The 18,052-nt window shown below is 46.2% G+C and overlaps 1 protein-coding gene across 2 annotated transcripts in view; it reads right to left on the bottom strand.

Moving 5' to 3' along the window:
• The window catches only part of GNG12 (G protein subunit gamma 12), a 149,061-nt gene that overhangs the window by 28,977 nt on the left and 102,032 nt on the right, over positions 1-18,052 (bottom strand). The window contains exons 2-3 of one of the 2 annotated variants that reach the window (XM_039485007.1): positions 17,203-17,293; positions 193-301 (exon numbers count right to left, since the gene is read on the bottom strand). The exons of the other annotated variant lie outside the window; for it this stretch is intronic. Of the exons in view, the coding sequence (XP_039340941.1) occupies positions 193-301; positions 17,203-17,293 (200 nt within the window). The remainder of the gene's footprint in view (positions 1-192; positions 302-17,202; positions 17,294-18,052) is intronic. 2 annotated transcript variants of the gene reach the window in all.

Genomic DNA, 18,052 nt, shown 5'->3' with positions numbered 1-18,052 from the left:
ACCTTCCCTTTTACAGAGTGGAGGTTAGTTCAGGATGGGTCACAGCCAGAAGAAGTTGCTAAATTAGGTGGATATATATTAAATATGTACAGTGCACTCTGGCTTTGCAATCAGTTAAGTCAGACAGGCCCAGGACCAATTATCAGTTACTGAAGTTGTTATGAGGAAATTGTTTACATGGGGAAAACTCACCCTGGGCTTGTGAAGTGACCTAAACATAACGTTCTCCTCTCTGGGTGCTGGATGATTTACGTAGGCTGCAGTCACAGCTTCTATTTCATTGTAGATATACCCAGAGTGCCTGGAAAGAAGTATTTATGTGACACTAGATTTTGGCTCTGAAAATGGATTCCCCACCCCCCCACTGAGGGGGACCGCAACCAATGGGAGCTGCTGGGGTGGCACCTGTGGGTGTGAGAGCAGCATGCGGGACCTCCCTGGCCCACCATGCGCCTAAGGGCTGAAGGGACCTGGTGGCCACCTCCTGGGAGCTGCGGTAAGGACCTCCCTACTGCACCCCAACCCCCTGCTCCAGCCCAGAGTCCCCTCCCACACCCAAACTCACTCCCAGATCCCGAACCTTGCAACCCCACTCATACCCCAACTCCCTGCCCCAGCCCAGAGTGCCTCCTGCAACCCAAACCCCTCATCCCCATCCCCACCCCAGAACCCACACTCCCAGCTGGAGCCCTCAGCCCCCCTGCACCCCGACCCTGTGCCCCAGCCTGGAACCCTCTCCCACACTCTGAACCCTCATTTCTGGTCCCACCTGGAACCCGCATCCCCAGTCCAGAGCCCATAACCCCCCCACACACATCCCAAACCCCTGCCCCAGCCCAGAGCCCTCTCTCATATCCCAAACCCCTTGTCCCTGGCCTCACCCCAGAGCCTGCACCCCCAGCCAGAACCCTCACCCCCTCCCACTCCCCAACCTCTTGCCCCAGCCTGGTGAAACTGAGTGAGGGTGGGGGTGTGCGAGCGATGGTGGGGGTGGAATGAGTGAGGGACGGGACCTTGGAAAAGGGGTGGGGCAGGGGTGTTCAGTTTTGTGCAGTTAGAAAGTTGGCAACCCTAATGGTATCCAACAGCTGAGATGGAAACATGAAAATGGCCCACTTAGCATGCAAATTTATTATCAGTCACTTGAGAAGCATTTTTGGAGAAGAGAATACTAAAATTCTACGTGTTCAGTCCTGCAAGGTGCTAAGCACTGCTACAAGGTAACAAGCACCCTTGAGTGGGGTATGAGGCAGAACTGAGCCCTAAATGGACATAAAGAATGGCAAACATTCTAAAGCTGACTTACAGCAGTTCTGCCAAAGGAAGCACCTTACAGAGGGTGGTTAATTATGTAGTTAAAGGTAATAAACATCCCATTATATAATAAGTCCAGAGGCTTTAATCAAAGATCCTGACTGTAAAGTTAAGCAGCATCCACGGGATGCTGCTGGGGGAGGGGGCGTCTGAGTAATTCTCCCCCCACAATCAAATTAGAATACATTTTAAAAATGTAGGCCAAGAATCAGCCCTAAAAGCATTGGCAGAGTATTTTACACCCTGATTCAAACATTTTCTGTTCCAAATCCTGTCACCACACCTATTTTTATATGTGCTCGGAGGGAAATAGCACTGAGCTGCAACTGGAAAGGTGCTGATATTGCAATGCTTAGGGTACATCTACCCTGCAAAAATACCCATGGTAGCGAGTCTCAGAGCCCAGGTCAACTGACTCGGGCTTGTGGGGCTCATGCTGCAAGGCTAAAAATAGCAGTGCAGACATTCCTAGTGGGGCTGGAGCTCAGGCTCTGAAACCCAGCGAGGGAGGCAGGTCTCAGAGCCCAGGCTCCAGCCCCACTGGGAAGGTCCTGCAGTGTGAGGCCCACAAGCCTGAGTCAGTAGACCTGGGCTCCGAGACTTGCTTCCGCGGGTTGTTTTTTTGCATGGTGGACATACCCTCAGTTTCAAAGCACCACTTTCCCCTATATGAGAGAATGGTAGATTCGCTGGTCTGCTTTTGCTGCTTTGCACCACTCTGGCAATGCCAAGCAGCTGCAAACCCATCTTAACTGGTTGGTTGGCATTGCTGGAGCCACTCAGAGAGGCTGCTGAATGACACAGAATTTAACTTAATGAGTGTTTTTCCCTTGACTTCAAAGAAAGCAGAATCCAGCTTCTAATAAGGATCAATTATTTTTTATTGTGGAAGCACCTAGAGGTCTTAACCAAGCTGAGGTCTCATCGTGCTGGGCACTGTACAAACACATAGTAAATTACAGTCTCGGCTCCAATTCTGCCAAGACTTCTGCATGTGCTGAACTTTACACACACTGTGTCGACTACTATATGCTGGGCTTGCATATTATAGATCTATATATTGGTGTAAATCACACACACGTATAAAAATCGGTATATATTAAGCATGTAGTAGTTATCCAGCCTAAATTGGCCTATGCTTTTTATAAAACCTTGCTCATTTATGCTAAGTATCCCATAACCCCTTGCATTCAGCAAAAGCTTACTTCAGTTAAGTAGATAGGAAAACTGTCAGGATGAGGACACACAAGTATTTTACCATAGCAACAGGCAGGGAGTTATTCTCACAGGCCAGTACTGGAACATCCTAGGAAAAGGACAAGATATATGATTGTTCTACCCTGGTACAAACCTAGGCGGTACCTGCACAGGTCAGTACTTGGAATGCAAGTATCCAAAACAAAGCCAAGGAAAGGAACAGAACAACAAGTTAAGGAACTGGGACAACTGATGGGTTGGATTCTAGTGACACGTAAAGAGATGTGTAACTTGTAAAATCATTCTATAAATACTGCCAGCTGAAATATGTAACTTTGGGAGCACACCTGCTGTGAATGTAATATCACACAAGACAGCTTCCCAGAGGCTGGTATCATATTGAACCTTTTTCCTGTTCTATGCTATTATTGGCTTAGAGCAATAAACCTGACTGATATTGGTTATTTATCAGAGGGGTAGCTGTGTTAGTCTGGTTCTGTAGAAGCAGCAAAGAATCCTGTGGCACCTTATAGACTAACAGACGTTTTGCAGCATGAGCTTTCGTGGAAGCATCCGAAGAAGTGGGTATTCACCCATGAAAGCTCATGCTGCAAAACGTCTGTTTGGTTATTTAGTCTCCTGAACAGATTTCATAACCCAGTGTGGTCAAACAATTGACTATACAACTTATCAACAGTCCTACGGAAGTCAATGGAACTGCTTCCAGCACCCAAAGTTACACACGTGCATGTCTTTGCTGCATCGGGCCTAAACAGATGAGGCATAAAGGATGGGTTAAACAAACAAATGGGTGGCCAGAGTGGGAGAGCAGGTAACAAAAATAATAGGCTGTTTTAGCATAGACTAGCTGCATGCCCTCCTGCCTACCTGTTAACTAATGACTAATCCCCTTTTCCATATTAATCTCCAACACAGAAATGCCACTGTCAATGCACAGCAGTTCCCTCTGCATTGTGTAAAAAAGGATAACAAACAAGACCTCAGTGCCCTCCCTTAACCAAAATCCAGTGGGGACAAAAATAGACCTGCCCTTTCCCTAGACGTCAAAAACAAGCACAGTAGAACTTGTTTGCTTCATTGTGCAAAAAATAATCCAACTGCTCTCACATCTTGGCCTTTGCACACTTGAGTGAATTCTAACCAGGTGTACAGCACTTTAATGAAGCTGATCAAACCAGCCATCTGACTAGACCGGAATGAAACGTGACGAACATTTTTGTTCTCAAAATAAAAATGATTCTTGCACCCTTATTTCTCAATGTCTTTGTCAGAATCAGAACTAACATCACCTGCTGCTTCCTGCCCACTTTTTCTTGGCCATAGCTTATTATCTTGTATGCGTTTAACAAAGCAAAAGTCTAATTACTTCTTTTTGGCCAGCTCTCAGGGTCTCTACTCCATTTTTCTGCTCCTTGACCCCTCTAGTGCTTTTGATACTGTCAACTGTCCTCTTCTCTTATTCCCAATGGGTTTTCATGCTACCATCCTCTCCTATCTCTGACTGTTGTTTCAGACTCTCTCTTTACGGGGCCTCCTTTGCTACTGTTGGTGGGAGGTACCCCTGGGCTCTGCTTGGCTTCCTGCTCTTCTCTCCTTACACCCTCTCTCTGGGCAATTTCATCTATTCCTATGGCTTCAGCTGTCACCAATATGCTGATGATTCACAAATCCACCTCTCCAACCCTGTCCTGGCACCTCCCATCCAGTCCAACAGTGACCTTCTGACAGCTCCGTGATGTCTTGTCATCAGCTTAACCGGAACATGGCTGAAACTACACTCCTTACTTTCCACCTTCTCCGACACTGTTGACAACACCACTTTGCTCCTTGTTACTCACCACCCATAATGTGGGGGTGAGTTTTAATTTCTTCCTCTTCCTTGCTTCATACATCCAGGCCATTTGCAAATTTTGATGATGCTTTTTCCAAGATCTCCAAGATCTCTTCTTTGCTTTCCATCTCCATAGCTAAGTCCCCCCATTATATCCCACCTTCACTACTGCATGGCTACCCAAACATGCACATCGCCCACTCACCCCTAGGGGTGTCATCTTTCTAATGGCTGGTGACCGGGCCCCCAAAGCCCCACCCCCTGCTCTTCCCCATGGTCCTGCCTCCTGCTCCGCCTCTTCCTCCCAGATAAAGAAAGCCAGACATCAGGGCTTGTCAAATGGCACCCGGACACACAAGCTGAAACCCAGACTATCTGGGTGAAAACCGGATGGGTAGCAATCCTACCTCCCCCCCCAATAAGTCCAAAGGAATGCTATAGGAAAACCATTATGTTCTGATTTGTAAATAAATCCCACATTTAGTTTGGGGGAGGGGAGAGAAGACAGTGTGAGGCGTAAGTGGGGGAGGGGGTGATCTGTGAAGGGGAATTTTCAGTGAGAAGAAGAAATCAAAGGAATGGGTTCCCCTACACCATAAGTAACTTCAGTAACAGCTCCCCAGATATCAAAGCCAGCCTTGTTTCTGCCCCAAAGAACAAGAATGGCAAAAGAGACACTGTGACTCCCGTTGACTTCAGTGGGACTCATGTGAATAACTGCTCACTAATGTGAATAGGATGGTCCCAGTCTTCAGGACAAGGCCCTGTCTCCTATCTCCTGCAAAGCACTTAGCACTATATAATAAATAATACTGCACTTATTGCTGGTGGCATTTCTGTTTGTTATAGAATTATCCCCAGGCCATCCAAACACTAAACCAGTAAGGCTGCCTGAACCAAGCCTCAAAAGCACAGACAGTTGCATATTGGATACAATTATTTAACAGGACAGCAGGAGAGACAAATTTCCTTTCCTTCCTCAGCCTTTACCACTCAAATAAAGTTGGAACATGAGGGCTAGGGGATTAATCTGTGCATGGGCTGAGTTAGCTCAGTCTCCTACACTCATAATTAAATTCAGCCTGGGTTTGCATCAGCATAATGCCACAGCAGCTGTAAATCCACTAGGGGAGAAGGCTGTGGTGATAAAAAGCCTCTCTCCTCACTTGGGGTGGCCAAGATAATGGGCAGAGCTAGCCAGGGAGTTGACATAGGTAGGGCCGCTGGGGATGCACTGGTTCAGTACATCTATTTGCCAGCCCCTGACCGGGGGGGGCGGGGCGTGTCTTAGGCAGAGGCCAGACTTAAAGCTCTCCTTTCTGCAAGTGGAAAACTCTGAGGCAGGGACACTGGGTATAATCTCCTGCCCTCCATTAGGATGAATCTGTCCTAGGATGTCTGAGGCCAGGAGGGCAGACAGAAGTGTCATTTACTGCTCCATGTGTCAGCATTCTCCTTGAGAGGAGATGGCCTTCTTAGGGCCGGGTTATCAAACTACCAGTGACATCGTTCATCTAGTTTCCTTCTGTTGTTCAGCCTCCTTTTGTCTTTCCATTGCTGTGACCATTCCTGCAGCCTTACACGGTCTCCATTCCTGGCACCTGCTGCCACAAGCATAAAGAACAGTCTTCTAGCACAGTGGTTCTCAAACTGCAGATTGCAACCCAGTACTAGGTTAAAAAAAAACTGCCAATAACCAGTACTGGGTTGCAGAATGGAAGGCACTGGGTCGCTGCGACTCTGGTCAGCACCGCTGACCGGGCCGTTAAAAGTCCCATCGCCGGTGCTGCCTGGCTAAGGCAGGCTAGTCCCTACCTGTTCCGACATCCTGCTGTGCCCCGGAAGTGGCCAGCAGCAAGTTCAGCTCCTAGGTGTGTGTGTGGGGGGGGCGCCCATTGGGGCCAATGGGAGCGGGGGGGCGTGCTTATGGGCGAGAGCCATGTGGAACCACTTGCACGCCTCTGCCTAGGAGCCGGACCTACTGCTGGCTGCTTCCGGGGCACAGCGCAATCCGTGGTGTAAAGACAGGCAGGAAGCCTGCCTTAGCACCCCCGCTGCGCCACTAACCAGGAGTCGCTTGAGGCAAGCCCATGCCCCAATCCCCTGCCCCAGCCCTGAGTGCCCCCCCAAACCCACAGCCCCCTCTGCATCCCAAACCCCTCATCCCTGGCCCCACGCCAGAGCCTGAACTCCCAGCCCAGAGCCCTGACCCCCCTGCACCCAACCCCCCTGCCCGATCCCAGAGCCTCCTTCATGCCCTGAACCCCTCATTCCCAGCCCCACCCCGCAGCCCTCACCCCAACCCTCTGCCCCAGCCCTGAGCCCCTCCCACACCCCAAACCCCTCATCCCCAGCTCCGCTGGGTCACGGGCATCAATTTTCTTCAACTGGGTCGCCTGAAAAAAAAGTTTGAAAACCACTGTTCTAGCAGGTTTCAGCCTTCACTAGGTGGCACCAATTTCTGCTGCCTCAAGCTAACAGGTGCTAATATCCTCACCTGATCCTTCACTCCTTACTCCCTGATTGGAACAAAAATTAGTTACCATGAAAAGGAACAAATCACCTTCCCCTTGCTGAGGCTATGTAGATATAGACTGGTATTTTTTCCATTTAGATGAGAAGAAAACTGACCACAACAATCTAATAAGCTAGGGCCATCTTGAAACAATAAAACAATTCCAGTTTATGTTTCCTGTTTTCAGTGCTGTCATTGTTACATAAACACTCTGGGCAGTGCAATAAAAAAAAAACACCACATACATAGGTGGATAAAACCGAGCCACAGTAAAACAAATAGCAGTGAATGGAACACTAGGATCTTTAACTCTGATCCTCCTGCTGCTGGATAGAACCAGTGGCAAATACAGTATTCTCCATTTAACTCTGGTTTTAACTCGTGTGCAGGTTATTTGCTTATCTTTCAAAGTGAGGCACCAAGCCAGACTTACAACCATCCTTGGCCCAGCTGTGTGCTCCTTTTTGCACAATTCAAAGAAGTCCAGACAAAACATTGCTCTAGCTTTGTTTTCAGTTCCCAGCATGGACTTTAGCAACGTTTGTTTTCTCCTTGAGATTTAATCATCCAACAGGATGTGTGTTTTCGTCTGAAAATAGGACATTGTCACTAAAGAGGTTTTTCAGATGCATGTTGTAGGAGGTGGACTGCGAATCAGCAGAACTATTCGTTTCTGACCACTTATAGGATGTGGATTCTTTCCCAGTTTCATGTAAAGCTGCTTTTCTTTAACCCACACTATACAGGAGCACAGTACCCAGCCCCAAAACTGAATACACTCTGCACTGGCAGGAGATCAACTAGATAACCTACCATGAGACTTTGATTCTATGAAGATAGCAGAACAGCAATAGGTGGCAATTTATCACCTCATCTGCACCTGGGAACTTCTCTTTGACAGTATGATACATGGGTTAAAATTAAATAGGCTAAACTCTTTGCACCCAAACACACCCAAACTTTGGGGAAGTTCAGCTCCAGATCCAAAGTTTGCAGTTTGGGTCTATGCTGTAGACGGCAACAGAACTGTAACGTCCTTGCTCTTTATTTACAGCACCTCTACCTTTCTGACTCCAGGAGTCACTTTAATTGCAGTGTAGGCACACCCTCTGAAAACAGAGGCTCACGGCTGGCCTGTGCCAGCTGGCTTCAGTTCGCTGGGCTGTTTAATTGTGGTGTAGACATTCTGGCTTAGACTGCAGCCCAAGCTCTGAGACTCTCCCACGTCACAGGGTACTAGAGCCTGGGCTCCAGACTAAGCCCGAACATCTGCGCCACAATTAAACAGCCCCATTGCCAGAGTCTGCTGGCCTGGGCCAGCAGTGGGTTTTTTAATTGCAGTCTAGACATACCCAGAGTTTCTGAAGCCTGGTACAGAGGTGATAAACACATGGAAGTTTTACATTTGTTCTCTTTCATTTTCCTTATTCTAAAATAAATAGCAAAAACTTCAGCTTTAAGTGGCTTGTGTGTACAGAAATAAGTTCCAGAGCTACGTTAAACATAGCGATTTAAGGACTGATTTGCACAGCTTATCAGTCATCAACATCTATTTCTTTCTGAGCCAACACTTGCTTTCCTGGCATCGGGCTTTCAATCTAGCCCAGTCATTCTCTTCTTACTGATGGTTAGGGCTGTGAAATCTTGCTCCCAGTGTCACAGGGTTAAAAAACTGCCAATAACTAACTGGCAGTTACAGTTTAACTTCTTGCCACCTACAGTTACACAAACAAAACCCCAGCAGCTATGGACAGCGTTTCAGAAATTGTGGATTTTGTTTAGATTTTATGCGGCCAGCTTAGCCAGCACCTTCCAGGAAAAAAAGGCTTGACTTCTGCCAAGCAAGTCCTGTTCTTGCTTCATTAACTTCTAAAACATGTTTTTAACTGCTGTGCAGTTTGAGAAATCATATTTTTCTCAAACCTGCAGCATTTTAAAATACCCTTCTGGTAAACTGTTTGGTCAGCCAGTTCATTGGAATAATCATTGCAGATTCAGCATAGGACTGATATTCATAAACAGAAGCCTGGATTCTGTAGCCTTTTCAAGCTGCGTTCAGTTGGAGGCTCTTATGCATCTGTGCTAGACTACTAAGCATCAGTGAAGAACAATTATCATTGCTCAGCACATAGGTTAAGTATAGAACAATATTAGTGAGTTTCCTTTACTGCACATCTCTCCTGCATCTACAGGAAGTAAAGCTAATAATTGGCAAGACATGTAGGTATTTGTAATTCGCTTGCCGTAAAAAGCATTATGCAGCCAACAACATCATCTTGTGCACTGCCTTGACCCTGACTTTTAGGAAAGCGGTTGGCCAGATGCCTAGGCTCATGTGCACCCACATGGCTCAGAAGCCAAACAAATTGAGAGAGTTGCATTTTCCCAGCTGCATTATGAACTCACTGAATGTCTGGCCAAAACAATAAAAATGACCCAGGCAAGCCAGCAGAGGAAAGGGAGTTGCTTCAGCTGAACTTTGTTTTTTATTTTCATTAAGAATCAAGAAACACCTCTAAGTAAAAGTGTAGGAAACAAATTTCCAAGGGTTAGGAGCATATTCTCTCCCAGATGAACACACCTAACTCCCATGCTTAGTGACAGGAATGGTGTGCAGTTGGCTGAAATATACCCTCTGGATACAAAAGCCCAAATAAATTGGCTTTGTATGCCAATGGCTTTGTATGCCAGGCCATGGGCAGCCCTTCCACCGCACCAATGAGCTGTAACCCATTGGTAGGGTCCCTAGATACTGGATTCATATGTGAATAAATCCAGTGGTCTCTCCCTCATCTGTCCCCAATGCTTCCCTCTATGCCAGTATCGTGGGAGCCAATGTGAAGTTGTTTCCTCTGTGTGTAGGGTACCATAAGGGTATCATGGCATGGAGGGCCATGTGTGAGCCTTCTAGCTATGTGTATTTGTCACCCATGTGGTATAGCACAACTGGAATCTGCAATTCAGAGATAAAGGGTGAAATTCTCGTGCCATGGGATGTGAAGGGGCTTCAATATAAATGAGAATAGGCTCAGTCTTTAACTTCAGAGAGGCAAAATGATCTAACGACCTGAGCACGGAACTGGGAGCCAGGAACTGCTGAGCTCTAATCCATGGTTGTGTCATTGAGTCCCTGTAACCTTGGGCAAGTCACTTAACTCTCTGTGCCTCAGTTCCCCCAAAGTGGGGATCACTGACAGAGGCTACCACGGGGTTGTGTTTTGCCACCCACAAAGCCATTATCCTCACCTCATCTAGATTCCACCTGAGGGCTGACTTCTAGCAAGAGACAAGTTCATCAGCTTATCCATTTCCTGTGTCTCTCTCTGGAGTGATCTGCTCAGAGACATGGAGAGAAGGGTAAGGCCACTGGAACGGAAACAACAAAAGAATCAGCGTGGGAGAAAGAGAAGTAGGCAGGATCCTGAAGGGAGGGTTGTTTGTGTGTTATCTTCAAAACCCCCACAGATGAATAACTTCCACCACAGCTATAATTTAGCAAGACATGTGCCAGTCACGGCCCTGATCATTGTGATTGGGTGTTACAACGCCAACATCCTTCTTTGTCTGAAAGCTCTTCAGAGCAGGGGCTGCATCTGCCTCTGGGTTTGGAACACACAGCATACCGTGGGCACTACCACAATCCGGATAAATAATAACTGAAGCCAGCATCTCTGCTGAGCCTGATGGCGACTCTCTCTATGGCAGTTGCTGCCCACTTTGGGCCCCTGGTTGAGTGGGCACTTTATGCAACCCCTCTTGGGTGCAGATTTTCCACCACTAGGTACCTTGCTCCCTGATTTCCACTGGCGGAAAATCTGGCCTTTAACATTAAAAGCTCTTTTACTCTTTGAGTTGCTGTACAAAAACCTATATTTGCCCTGGTTATTTTGCAGCATTGCTCGTGTCTGAGTTCTGAAATGAAAGGAAGAGATTCAGACCTGCTTCTTTGTGCAGAGTTCTGTCCCCAGTGCCCTTTGCAAGTGAGAGTGGAGGACAGCTGGGAGACAAGAATCTCATACTGCCAACTGGCAAGGGGTGGCAGAAATCTCACAAGTCTGGTGTGTACATTCTAGTTCACCACAGAATGTCATGTGAGTCTCAAATGACAGCCAGTGTCCCACTGGTCATTAATAGCATTGTGAAATGTATGTAGAGGGTGTAAGGAATTACATATATATACACACTGAAAAGATGTTCTTAAAGTCTGTATCAAGGTATTACTCACCAGCAAAGGTGAAAACCAGGTTTTCCTCCAGACTGGACGGAAGAAATTTATACCTCTGTTTGTTGTAAATTAAGCACTGTAAGCTAACAATGGATGCCTGGTTCCATCATAACAAAGAGATGTGAAGTCAACAGAGAAGGAGCGCACAAAACCAAAACACAATTCCCAAGGGAGTTATCCTGTCTAGGATATTTCTAGAAGGCACAGAATACACCTTGATAGGAAGTAAATGGACAGAGTATTTATATTCATGAAACAGCATCTCAGCCAACCTCGGTTGAAAACACTGAAGAAGACTGTGGGCGAGATAAACTTCTTTAGGTAGAAAGTGTATTGTGATTTTGTTTTATATGTAGCCACTTGTTTCCACTGTGCTTACTCTCTACCTCCTGAATGTCTAGTCTTTAATAATAAATGTATTATCTAAGTGCTGTTGCTGAGCTGAATCCTACAAGCTGGTGTGCACACAGTTCCTTTGGGAACAGCAGCTCCGTATTTCTGGGAATGCTCAGGGAATAAGGGGCTGGACACTACAGGGAATGCTTAGGGAGACACGGGGCTGGTGTGTGACATTCATTGACCTAGAAAGAGGGAGCAAGGCCTGTGAGGCAGGGCTTGTGCTGCCATAGGCTGGTTGTTTTAGGAAGCTGAGTCACAGTAGGCACAGACAAGACTCCTTCATGCTAAGGGCAAGTAATAGCAAGGTGCTTCCCAACCCTGGATACCCCTGGGGAGCATCACAACAGCTGCCTCTGCACCTGTTTTTCTGTGGAATGTGCTCTCTCATCAAAATGAGACACCCACGTTGAAAGCCTGTTGGACTCTAGCTGCTTTCATGGCAGTGACAGACACTCCGCAATGCTATTATATGCAGATTGCACCAGAGAACAGAAGGGAAGGCTGTCGAATTATTTCTGAACTTGGGGATATAGTGTCAGAGGGCAGTTCAGTGACTAACACTGTAAATATTCTCTTGAGAAGGGCAGATCCTGAGCCCCAGCTCTCACACAGCATGGGTGCTCCAGTTACCAGGCCTCTCTCACACTGCCACTTTACAGCGCTGAAACTTGCTGCGCTCAGAGAGGTGTTTTTTCACACCCCTGAGTGAGAAAGTTGCAGCACTGTAAAGTGCCAGTGTAGACAAGGCCTTCTAGTGAATGTAGCACTTGTGAAAGGTGCTGGACGGATATCCCTGGAGAGGAAAGTCTTCTCCAAACTCATACAACAAAGGCAGAGTCAAGAGTAGCACATTGGCAAAGTGTGTGTCACCCACCCTTTACTGGCTGGTCCGCTAGAGGACAACAGCTTACCATTACTAGCTAATGGAGTTGCTCCTTCAGCTCAAGCAGCATCTGTAGCAGGATTTTGGGTGGTTTTTATGAGTTTTGTGTAGATGCCCATGCAGTGTTGTTATATCAGCAACACTGCTATTTACTTCACTACTGATTCTTAGGCCTCGTCTACACTACCTGCCAGATCGGCGGGTAGTAATCGATCTATCGGGGATCGATTTATCGCATCTTGTCTAGATGCGATAAATTGATGCCCATTCTCCACCTCGGCAGGAGGACTAAGCAGAGTTGAAGGGGGAGCTGCAGCAGTCGACTTGCCGCCGCGAGGACAGCCAGGTAAGTCAAACTAAGATACTTTGACTTCAGCTATGCGAACAGCGTAGCTGAAGTTGCATAGCTTAGATCAATTCCCCCCCAGTGTAGACCAGCCCTTGGTGTGTTAATTCAGGAAGCTCACAGGAACTCGCACTACTTGGAAAATGAAATAACTGAGAGGATTGTAAGGGGTCTGTGCAATCTGCTGGCTAGTGTTCACTTTTCAATGTGAATCACCAGAGTGGTTCTCTCGCAGATTTAATGGGAAATTAAAATTACAATCCAGAGTCTGAGACAAACCCCCGAAAGTTTTGCTATGTTTGCCTGCCAGAGAGCCTGCTAACTGGTGCAGACAACATACTTCTGTACATTGTTGACCAAGGAACCAAATCCAGGGCCTTTACATAGCAACAACATGACAGAGGGGAAAGCTCAGTGAAGCAGACTAAAGATTCTAATAAAGTCAACAACAGCAGGCAGCTGGTGACAGATTTCCACAGCAGGAAGGAGGTAATGCAAATGACAGTAGGGCAGAGCAGAGATCGGACCCTAAGATGGAAACTGGGCCAAATGAGCACGTCAGCAAGGGATTGAATAAATGTGGAGCAGCCGGAATGCAGGCAGCATCTGTGTCCTCTTGTGTAAGAAGAAAAGAAATGCTGCTTTTAAAAAAAATTAAATAAATAAAGGACATTCAACTCTGGAATAAATGTATAGTTACTTTTCACTGAGTAAAGAACTAAAAGTTACCTTTCCCCTCAGCCCCCAGTTTCAGATCAGACATTCATATACAAAAAATAAAAGGACTTTTCTAGTGTTAAAAACTTCTCTCAATAACTGGATGTGTCTCTCTCTACCCTCCAGATGGGTGGATAATGAAGAGTTTCCTCTTTTTTCTGTGAGCAAATTGTCATGACTTTCCTCAAATTTATTTGCTGTTTGAGATTTACTGAATGCTCTCAAACAATTTTTCCTTCATAGAGAGCTTGCTGTGAGTGCTCAATGTTTAAGCATCTGATTGAGCACATAGGTCCCAGTGCATCCCTCCTACCCCCTGACTGGAAGAGCTTCACTTTAAGGGCTGGATTGTGATGTTAGGCACAGTACTGAGCAAGGGATGTGGTGTATGGAGCTACTCATGGGGGCAGCATAGAGGGGAATTGTTGCTCAAGTCCATCCTGCTCTGCATCTCCCTTGTGCATGTGTGTGTATTGGGGTAGGGACAGGTGGGGTAGACATTTGCTGCTGGCCTATAACAGCAAGTTACAACACCTCATGTGCTGGCTCAGCTACACTGGCCAAGCCCACCTGGTCTGAGAGAAGTCAGTGAGCACATACTCCCTGTTTACCACTGCATGCCTGCAGCCAACCCCCATATAGCCAGCACACAGCTGTAAGGAGGGTTCTTACTCTCCTGCACAGGTGTGTAGTCCAGCTTGCAATCTAGCCCTTAGAATCAGAGTGAATACTCCCAATTACAAGTTCAAAATATGCTTCCTGTGACTATTCTGGAAATCACTTAAGATCTGTTGCCTCTTACCAGTAACTACCATTGCTAGAGTAATCAGAGAAAGTGATTTCAGAAGAGGCACAATCAAAGCGACTGTGTTTAAAAAGGCAAACAAATAATCCCTCAAACTTTTGCAGTATTTTCCCTGCTCTAATATATGCAGGGCACAGGATACATTTAACCCAGCAGGATTCAGCCCTTCTCCCTCACTGATATTTATGCTGTGATGCACCTACTTCATTTAGCATTGTATTTTTCTGGTTCTAAAACTAAACAACAAGCCATTGTGACCTCAATTCAGGAAAGCACCTAAGCACGTGTGTAAGTGCTTTGCTGAATAAGAGCTTCTCTTGGGTACTTCCAGAAAAATAGAATGATACGGGATTCAAAACACAGTTAGCATATAGCAATGCATAAATTCTTAACATTGTTCTTATTCTTTGCTTCAGCTCATTTCCAATTAGAAAATTCAGGAACAAGTAGATCCTGGGAGCAAAGTCTGACACTGTACCTGTAATGTGGGCTCCAGCCAGTTAACTGCACTAGTTAACACATTTAGTGCATGGGCCACATAATTTGTATGTGGTGGAGCTGTCTGAATCACTGAAAATAAAGTTAGACTCCTCCTGCATAATAGATTCAAACAATTTCAAAAACAGCTGGGCAGGCTTGCTTAGTTGTTCCACCAAACCCTAATTTGTTAACTATGAGGAAGCAAGTTGACTCTGCTTGATTTATTCTTGTTTATTTGACACAAGCACAGCTCAAATTCCCACTTACAGGATTTGATTTTTGGCCTCATTCCCAAAAAGCCCAAGAGAGATGAATTGTGTTCTTACATGCAGGGTGTGTGGTAATATTTTAGCTTGACCGGTGGAGAATTATCTGCTCCTAAATCAGGAGGGATTTCTCTCTCTCTCTCTTTTTTTTTTTAAAAGTCTGTTACATTTCTTAATTATAATTTGTGTCCATTTCTCTGTTAGTATTGCTAATGCACCCCCACCATAGTCTGTGTGCTTTTGTCCACAATCGAAGGGTTTCTGAAAAATATGACAGTTATATAGCTGTATCTCTGGGTGAAGAGCATCATTTTGCAAGTATAAACAAGAGGGCAAAATATACAATACACATTTTGCAAAATGTGTTATTTGGTATTTTACTGGAATAAATTCTAATTAAAGGTCAGTAACTTTGCTGTCAGACTGACCCAGTCTCATATTACTGACTATAGGAGTTATGCATGTATAGGGTCACTATCTCAGATGTCACAATAGTGCCTGTGACCACTGTATTTAAACACTACACTCTGCAACTGAGGGGACTCTTAAGCAAATAATTACAATTAAACCCAGATCCATCTTTTAAAAAAAAAAATCCTAAAGTTAGGTGTTTGAATGGGGGATTTTTGTTCAGGCTTGTTAAAGGGCATATCTACCCTCTAGCACCCCCTACTGGCTCTGAGGAGACCAACTTCAGTTTCCCCTTCTCTCAGGGCTCCTTAATAAATTCCATACAGGCCCTCTCATAGCTACCACACCCCAGGCCTGGGGCTGGTTTAATAGCATAAGTTAAAAACAATCCTGAAGTCCTAAAATAAAGTCCATGACCACAACACAAGAGTTCATACCTACCTCTAGCATTTCCAGCCAGTCCTAGAGCTCTTCTTTCCAAGTCTGCTCCTCACTAAGCAACCATCTCCTGCCCCTCCTCACTGGGCCTCAGCCTTCTTCATCTCTTTCTCAGTGTCTGAGAGAGGTCAGCAGGCAAACCCCCTCTACTGCTCTTGTGGTTACCACTCAGGATCTCCTTGCTGCCCTGCAGCTCTGCCACAGCTTCCTTTGCAGCACCCTCCCTTGAGAGAGACCAGCATATAGACATCTTCTCTTTGCTAGTATCTCCCCCTTATAAGGCCCAGGTGCCTGCCCAGCTGGACAGTGTGCAATCTGTCACAGATGCACTGGACCCTTCTCTGTCTTAAATGGGCCTGACAAGGCTTAGCTGATGAGGATTGAAAATCTCTCCTCGCTGAGTCAAAAGCTGAATCTGGTTATGGTCAGCAGAGATTGAAAGCCTTAGCTGCCAGCTATGGTGAGCTACGTGAAATGAGTTGGTGGTTTCAGTCTGGTTCCTAGTGGCTGTAATAGCATGCAGGTTTTGAAGCCAGAGATTGAAAGGGCAAGTAGAATGAATCACCATAGAGACAGCATGGCCTAGGCCGGGGGTTCTCAAACGTTTTCCTTCTGAATGCCCCCCAAACATATTATAAAAACTCCATGGCCCACATGTGCCACAACTGTTTTTTCTGTATATAAAAGTCAGAGCCGGCATTAGGGGGTAGCAAACAGGGCAACTGCCTGGGGCCCCACACAACAGGGGGCCCCCATGAAGCTACATTGGTCAGGCTTTGACTTCAACCCCAGGTGGCAGGGCTCAGGGCCTCAGGCTTTAGACTCATGCAGTGGGGCTTCGGCTTTCTACTCTGGGCCCCAGTGAGTCTAACACCGGCCCTGCTTAGCGGCTTCCCCAGAGGGCCCCAGACCCCTGGTTGAGAACCACGGGCCTAGGCCCCAGCATCTGAGCATTGTGATAGGGCCAGGAATTCAGCAGTTCTAATACTAGCTCTCACATGTGCCCTGTGTCACATACAAGGTCAACATTCACAGAATTTACTCATTTACTGAAACTTTTCTATGCATCAATATAGTCAAAACTTGCTGATCTGAAGACTGAACCCTGGTTAAATAAAACAAAAACTGGAAGCTGAAGCTAGACAAATTCAGACTACAAATAAGGTATACATTTGTAATGGTGGGGGTCAGGCCCAGATTTAGGGGAAGGTGACCAACTGACATCCTGGGCTGAGGGGGGGGGGGGTGAACCAGCTTGGGGTGATGTTTTTTGTTGTTAGTGACAAAAGGCAAAATAGAATATTTGAAATAAAATGTTTCAGGTATTCTGTATGTGGATTTATTTTTCACTAACCTCCTAGAATGTTCTGGACCTTTGTAGAATCTCATGGAACCTTCCAGACTTTCTGAGAACTGCATTTTCCTCAAACTTCTTAGACTGTTGTCTGTCATGCCCTCACAGGTATATAAAGGGAAGAGCGTCACCAGTCAGTCTTATATGACAGGGATAAATCATGTGTGCAAATCGTGCATCAAAGTCATTAAATGGGCTACAAATACAAAAAAAAAGGTATTCAAAAGTTTAACAAATGGGAGGGGTGCCAAAGATGCACCTCACCTGGGGTGCCATTTGATCTAGGGCCAGCCCTGGTGGGGGTAATTAACCAGTGGAATAAATTATCTAGGTACATGGTGGATTCTCCGTCACTTGAAGTCTTTAAATCAAGACTGGATATCTTTCCAAAAGATGTGCAATAGCTCAAACTGAAATGATGGGCTTGATACATAAACTACTGGGTGGGCTGTATGGTCTGTGTTATGCAGGAAGTCAGACTGTGATGCTAAAACTCTGTTATCTTAAGATATGGTGTAAAAGTGGAGGGTGGCATGGGGATGGGCTGGGGATCTCCATGACACAGGTGATCAGAAAGAGAAAACCTCCATGCGTCTGGGCATGCATGACTAACCCTTGTCACTATATGGACATAGTCAGCTTAAAACCACTTGGCTGGCTGAAAACTTTTCATGTACTAGTATTACTGGTAACATCTATAGGAGGGGTGGCCAAACTTACTGACCCTGCAAGCCGCATATGATAGTCTTCAGTTCGAAAAGGTGCACCTGCCGGAGCTCAGTGCTTGAGCCCCGTGGGAGGCATCTGATGGGGCTCAGGCAGGGGCGGCTCTAGGCACCAGCAAAACAAG

The sequence above is a fragment of the Mauremys reevesii genome, linkage group 8 (genome assembly GCF_016161935.1).
Source record: "Mauremys reevesii isolate NIE-2019 linkage group 8, ASM1616193v1, whole genome shotgun sequence".
Classification (NCBI taxonomy): domain Eukaryota; kingdom Metazoa; phylum Chordata; order Testudines; family Geoemydidae; genus Mauremys; species Mauremys reevesii.
Note: the sequence above shows the minus strand (reverse complement) of the source record. Positions and strands in the feature narration are given on the sequence as shown.